The sequence below is a fragment of the Sinocyclocheilus grahami genome, unplaced genomic scaffold, assembly GCF_001515645.1.
Source record: "Sinocyclocheilus grahami isolate Dianchi unplaced genomic scaffold, SAMN03320097.WGS_v1.1 scaffold1146.1, whole genome shotgun sequence".
NCBI lineage: Eukaryota > Metazoa > Chordata > Actinopteri > Cypriniformes > Cyprinidae > Sinocyclocheilus > Sinocyclocheilus grahami.
Window position 1 is genome coordinate 163,119 of NW_015506325.1, and position 7,278 is coordinate 170,396.

General features: G+C 32.6%; 1 protein-coding gene across 1 annotated transcript in view; it reads right to left on the reverse strand.

The window, feature by feature from the left end:
• The window catches only part of LOC107567307 (glutamate receptor-interacting protein 2-like), a 50,477-nt gene continuing 43,199 nt past the window's right edge, over positions 1-7,278 (reverse strand). The window contains exons 17-20 of the mRNA XM_016252969.1: positions 7,187-7,275; positions 5,351-5,468; positions 3,072-3,218; positions 1-460 (exon numbers count right to left, since the gene is read on the reverse strand). Of these exons, the coding sequence (XP_016108455.1) occupies positions 263-460; positions 3,072-3,218; positions 5,351-5,468; positions 7,187-7,275 (552 nt within the window). The 3' untranslated portion in view covers positions 1-262. The remainder of the gene's footprint in view (positions 461-3,071; positions 3,219-5,350; positions 5,469-7,186; positions 7,276-7,278) is intronic.

The window sequence follows — 7,278 nt, forward strand, 5'->3', positions numbered from 1 at the left end:
TAGTTTTGATGGAGTGAAGTACATGTATGTGTATGCATTGTAGTAGTCCAAAATTATTAATTAAAAACTGTCTCAGATCCTTTCGAATTTTGTACTGAAAACTGGCTCAAATTTTTTGTTGTTTCGTTTCCACGATCACTCCTTATGATCTGAATATTTGAGTTCATTTGAGTTTTGTAATGAACGCAGTGAATCATGGCTCCTTCTGACAGTCTGTTGCAACAAATGGTCTGGTGTGGTCATAGTCTGAGTTACCCAGTGGTCACAGGTCCAGCGTGTTGGTCTGGTGCTCGCGGGAATGGCCTACGGGGCTGAAGTGTGGATGGCAGTCGTGGGGCTGCGCGACACCCGGCTGTGCTAATGGGTTTCGGCTAATCACCAGCTCAAGTCTGTCTCCGGCCTCTGTGATGAGCGGCACAGCTAAGCAGCAGTCGAAATCTCGTGTCCGCACGTGGTTCACCTGGTGGAAAAACATTTAGACATCGAATTCAGTAGAATTCAAGTAAGAAGAATTTAAGGATTGATTACATAATTATAAACGACAACATCTTAATGAAGGGCCTCTTTTGTTTAGTATCTTTTAGAATAAGAGTCTACAAATTAAATTTTTAATTCTCCCATCACTAGCATGTTGTTATTGTTAACTTAAAAAAATTGTTTATTGTAAATTGCAATAAAGTTTAAATAAAATAAAATACAAATATTACATGAAAACCATTAAGTATAAATAAATAAATGAGAAATGTTGGCTACTAACTGAAATAAAATAAGTACCACAATTACTAAAACTAAAAACTAGAATACAAATAAAGCTAAAAAGAATTATATATATTTTTAAATGATAAAAATGACAAAAGCACATTACAAAATGACTAAAATTCAAATTCAAATAAAAACTGAAAATGAGAAAGCTAATTTAAAATATTAATAAATAGTATATAAATAACACTGATGTTAGCATTTCATTAGCATATGCTAATCAGCTGAATTTGGTGATTTTTTTAGACAAAAGATTTTAAATCAAACTTGTTTTCTTAAATAATGCAATAAATAAATAAATAAATAAATAAATAAAATAAATGAATAAGCAAATACATAAACAAGCATTTAATCAAAAAGCAACTCCCAGGATATGTCAGTTTTTGGATCTGGGTATGTCAGAACTTTTTTTTTTTATATATAAAACTTTATGAAGTACATTATCTTAAGGTAAAAACTCTTTTATAAGTTTGAAAAACAAAATTTCACTGCAGAAAAAAAACCCACCTACAATATTAACAAATGAAGATTTTATGACAAAATATTTTTAATCAAACTTTTTTTTTTCTAAAATATTGACTTAATGGTTTAAATGTTCTACAGAATTGTATTTTGTTAGAGTCTGTAAAATAACTTTCATCATACTAACGTTAATGCAACTTCAAGTTAAGTTTGTTCTGAAAATTTCAACCAATTATTAAATATGAAAACAAGCATGCAAAAGCAGACACCATAAAGCAAGCACCTACAACTAAACCATAGCATCTTTTTTCAACCTCCATAAGCAAACAAACTCTGCTTGCTGTGTGTTATCTGTGGTTGACACACCACAGCTGTTAAGTATAATCTTAAAACAGATTTAATCATTTCCACAGCCAGTGAAGTGTGGTAGATTAGCGAGAGTAGGACGTTCTCTAAGATTTGACCACAAGTGCTGTGTATAAATAAAATAAATGAATAAGCAAATACATAAACAAGCATTTAATCAAAAAGCAACTCCCAGGATATGTCAGTTTTTGGATCTGGGTATGTCAGAACTTTTTTTTTTTATATATAAAACTTTATGAAGTACATTATCTTAAGGTAAAAACTCTTTTATAAGTTTGAAAAACAAAATTTCACTGCAGAAAAAAAAACCCACCTACAATATTAACAAATGAAGATTTTATGACAAAATATTTTTAATCAAACTTTTTTTTTTCTAAAATATTGACTTAATGGTTTAAATGTTCTACAGAATTGTATTTTGTTAGAGTCTGTAAAATAACTTTCATCATACTAACGTTAATGCAACTTCAAGTTAAGTTTGTTCTGAAAATTTCAACCAATTATTAAATATGAAAACAAGCATGCAAAAGCAGACACCATAAAGCAAGCACCTACAACTAAACCATAGCATCTTTTTTCAACCTCCATAAGCAAACAAACTCTGCTTGCTGTGTGTTATCTGTGGTTGACACACCACAGCTGTTAAGTATAATCTTAAAACAGATTTAATCATTTCCACAGCCAGTGAAGTGTGGTAGATTAGCGAGAGTAGGACGTTCTCTAAGATTTGACCTGGGTATGTCAGAACTTTTTTTTTTATATATATAAAACTTTATGAAGTACATTATCTTAAGGTAAAAACTCTTTTATAAGTTTGAAAAACAAAATTTCACTGCAGAAAAAAAACCCACCTACAATATTAACAAATGAAGATTTTATGACAAAATATTTTTAATCAAACTTTTTTTTTTCTAAAATATTGACTTAATGGTTTAAATGTTCTACAGAATTGTATTTTGTTAGAGTCTGTAAAATAACTTTCATCATACTAACGTTAATGCAACTTCAAGTTAAGTTTGTTCTGAAAATTTCAACCAATTATTAAATATGAAAACAAGCATGCAAAAGCAGACACCATAAAGCAAGCACCTACAACTAAACCATAGCATCTTTTTTCAACCTCCATAAGCAAACAAACTCTGCTTGCTGTGTGTTATCTGTGGTTGACACACCACAGCTGTTAAGTATAATCTTAAAACAGATTTAATCATTTCCACAGCCAGTGAAGTGTGGTAGATTAGCGAGAGTAGGACGTTCTCTAAGATTTGACCACAAGTGCTGTGTAGCCACGCAAAAGATCCAGTCAAATCACTTTTTAACTCGACATGTCCTCCCAGAGTCAAAGGCCTACTGACGCTCTCATACCTCATTCTGGCCCTCTCAGAGTGAGTTTATATTTAACGGAGCTGGGCAGATCGTATAGCTGGGGAAAGGGAGGGGGTGCTGGGAAACCATGCAGTGTGTGGTGATCTGAGAAGAGGCACCTGAAGGATCCTGTCGTACGGTTTGAGTCCAGAGCGGTCCGCTGGACCCTCAGGTCTGATCATGTTCACATAAACACCCTTTTCCAAGAAACCGTCCGATACGCTGAATCCAAAGTCATCGCTTTCTGGGTCCTTCATCACAGTCACCTGTTGAACACAAAATTATTTTAACAATTTAACCATGTGCGAATTTCTTCTAAACATGTTCAGCAGATGATGTTGAAATCTTAAAGGAATAGGTCACAACAATAAGTCCTTGGGCTGTAAAAAAATAAAAATAAAATAAATAAATACAATTATCTATCTATCTATCTATCTATCTATCTATCTATCTATCTATCTATCTATCTATCTATCTAATTACATCTATTAATAGGTTAGCAAACAATAACTAATAAAAATGACAAAAACTACTGAAAGTTTAACAATTTTAAATTAAAATTGAAACTATAAAAATACAAGCATTTAAAATATAAATAAAAACTACAATGATACTAAATTATTCCAAAACAGCACTAATGCAAATTGTGTCAATGCCATTTCATATCTTTGCTTAAAAAATAAGTGTAGAAACAATTTTCACTCAGAAATTGGTAGTAAATTGGTAGTAATAATTAGTAGTAAATCACAATCAATTAAAAAAGAAATGGCAAGTAACATGCATAATCAATTTAAAAAAAAAAAGAAAAAATATTTTATCCTGTTCATGTCATTCCAAACCTGTATGACTGACTTTATTCTGCACAACACAAAAATTAACATTGTGAAGAATGTGCTGGCTGCTCTTTTCCACAGAAATTCCTTTAATGACTGTTGAGTCAAATACGTTTGATGTCACTGACATGAAATCTGGAACGACTTGCCTAAGCACCGCATATTTGAACAAACGCGAATGCGAATTATATTTCAATTTCAGTATGTTCCACACACAAAGCTACCGTGTGACTTCAGAAGAGTTGACAGCAACCCATTCACTGCTATTACACTGAAAACAGTGCCAGCACAGGACAAAACATCTCCTTTTGTGTTCCATAGAAGACAGAAAGTCAAGTATCGATGAAGAAACATGTCATCCATGGCTGACCTTGCTTGCCAGTGTCATCAAACATCTGATAAAAACACTTCCCCATACTTTCGTAACTCTCCTTGTTTGCTTGTGTAAGAACAGAGCTCATTGTTTTGAACCATCAGGCGTGAAATGAGCCATCAGTCACCATTCAGAGCCAGATGTTGTGGTAGCAGGATTGTAGTGGTTGGTGATTTGGGATTTACAACTTTAAAAAAGGGAATTCACAAGAATGATCTGCGCCTGCTGATGGTGGTGTGCATTTGCATGCACCGTCTGTGGTGTTTTAGCACTCGACTCACTCCAGGAATTATTTAAATAAGGTAACGGTGCAAACACAGGCCAAAAAATGTGCTGAAAGCAACTTTCACGGCACAATTCCTCATCTTGAAGGCCAGATTTAAGTGGAGGACACGGCAGATTACCACAATCTGACATAATTCACTGGGACTGAACAGCATTGCTCAACCACTGAACTCCAAAGAGCTTCTGAGTCTTTCCATGAAACATGTGCCTTTTTAATTATTGTTGTTTTATTTAACACATTAAAAGACAAATAATAGATAATTTGAAGTTAAATTAATAATTAAAAAAATTATAATAATAACAATTATTTACACTTTCTCTTCATTCTCTTCATTTAAAATGACACTAAACTTTTGAGATAAATAAGTCTCAAAAATAATAAAAAAAGAATAATGAATAAAAAAAAGAATAATGTCTGTTTTCTTAATTAAAATATTTTCATTTTAATTTAAGTTTGAGCAATTTTGTTATGTGCTTTGCCATTTTTATTAGTTTTAGTTGAAATATTTCTATTTAGCTTTATTTATTTTTTCTGGAATTTTTTTATGTTTTATGTTTTATAGATTTTCATTTGATATTTATATATTATTTTATTTCAGCTTTATTACTTCATTTTTTTATGGACCCTTCCATTCCAAACTATAGAAGTTTGCCCAACTATGACGACTTCTGCTTCTGAGAACCCTTGAAATGTGAAAAGGGTCCATTCACATATTAACTACATAATATTTAATTAATTTGTGATTGTGTTAAATGCATCAAGTGACTCTTACATAATTGATATTGACATCATTACACCGCAAGTGCAAGCTATCAACTTTTTCTTCAGAGAAACGCCATCATTCCTCTTATTCATTCATTTCTATATAATCCGTGAGATGATTAAATCATCATCGCAGCAGTTTACCTCGATCTCGCGCAGTAGCTCAGACTGGCTGCAGGTCTCCAGGTCTTCCAGGGCCTGGCACCAGAAACTGTCCTCCTGCTCCAACATGAGGCCGTCGGCATGCATCTGGCTGCTGTATCTGCGGCACACACACACACACATTAGAGCCAATAAGGCACGAGGCACTTAAGCTGGCACCCACATCCGGCACTCTGGCAACCAGTCTTGGCACGTTAAGAAGGACCGCAAGGCTGGGTGGAGAGGAGCATCCTGTGAGAGAAACTATAGGCCTGAAGATTTTAGCTTTGGTTATATAGTTATTATGTGATGTTTTTGTGCTTTTGTCATTTTATTAACAGTTCACACACACACACACACACACACACACACACACATATACATACAGTGGAGATCAAAATTAGACAACCTACAATTTCCTAAATTTTAAGTTCACTGCTTAGTCCTATTTGAAGCTATTCTAACAGGAGTTTATTCTATTCTAAAGGGCAGTTTTTTAAGCATATTTCAAAAATGAATTGTATTGTGAAGCACAGTATAAAAAAATTGTAATTTATTATTAAAGTTTTATTATTAAGTTATTGGTGTTAATCTTACACCTGGTGCTAATTTCTTTAATTATACGACAAACTCTATTTAGCTGGCAGGTTTCCACTAATTTTCACTGAGATTGCAAGATGGCGGGCCACTCTTAGGTGACTGAAAGCCTGCGACAACAGGTTGTCCAGATGAAGGCTAAAGAGATGACCCTTTCAGCCACTGCAAGAGAAGTTGGCTGTTCTAAATCTGTGGTTTCTTGAATATTGCAGCTTTACAATAACACTAATTCATTATGCACGAGAGAACAGGATAATGCAGAGACTCTCAATGGGGACTCGGTTCAGCACTGCAGCTGGAATTGCTCGCTAGTTCAGTGCTGAACAGGGTCTGGATATGTCATGGTACGTTTAAGAGAAGTCAGACTGAAAGCATTTATATATTTTTATATATGTATTTTTATATATTTTATTTATTTTCTCGCCTCCTATCATTAAGCAAACAACTCGACTTTTCTATAAAAAGAAGGAAAAATTGAATACAGTTTTTTTTTTCTTGTATGTGACAGATGTGCTACACATATGTTACGAATTACAAATTTGGTGAAGAAATATATATATATATATGTGTGTGTGTGTGTGTGTGTGTGTGTTAAACCAGAGTAAAAGGATGGAAGAGGAATTAAGAAAATCGAACACCAGTAATTGATTCTGTTTTAAATAAAATACATAAAAAGACTGATTTAGAGTGAATGGAAAAAGAAACATTTTTCACAAAAAAAAAAATAAAAATCTGTTTTTTTTTCAATTCCAAAAATTTCATATAGCATTTATATGACTAAATAAAGCTATATAAAAAAGTATTTACTCTAAAATATTTTAAAAATCAAAACTTTTATTTTTATGTTTTTCGTTTTTATTTTTTTTAGTTCTAACAATTAAAATGAACAATTTTAATTTTATGTGTAGTTTTTACAATTTTTTAGTATTTTTGTTTTAAATATTTCAATTCGCTTTCAAAGTTTTAGTTATTTTAGTACAATACTTCGACTAGAAAGGACATTTTAAATTTTGTCTTGGCAAAAAAAAAAAAAAAAAACAAAACGAATAAATAAATATTTTTCATGAATTCATTCATTTTAAAAAAATCTAATATTTATATAGTTTTCAGCTTTATTTCAATAACCAAAAAAGTTAAAAATTTTTTCAAGTTTTCATTAACAATAGCAACACTGAAAAGAATATAGTATGAGACACTATATTTTCTTCCTATTTCAAGCTTGTTTCTGGGTTCCTGTCTTACCCGGCAGCTTTATCCCAGTCGTCCTCACTGAATCCCCCGTCACTGAAGGGGTAGTTTTTGCGGCGGGGTGGAGGGGACGTGCTGTTCCTCTG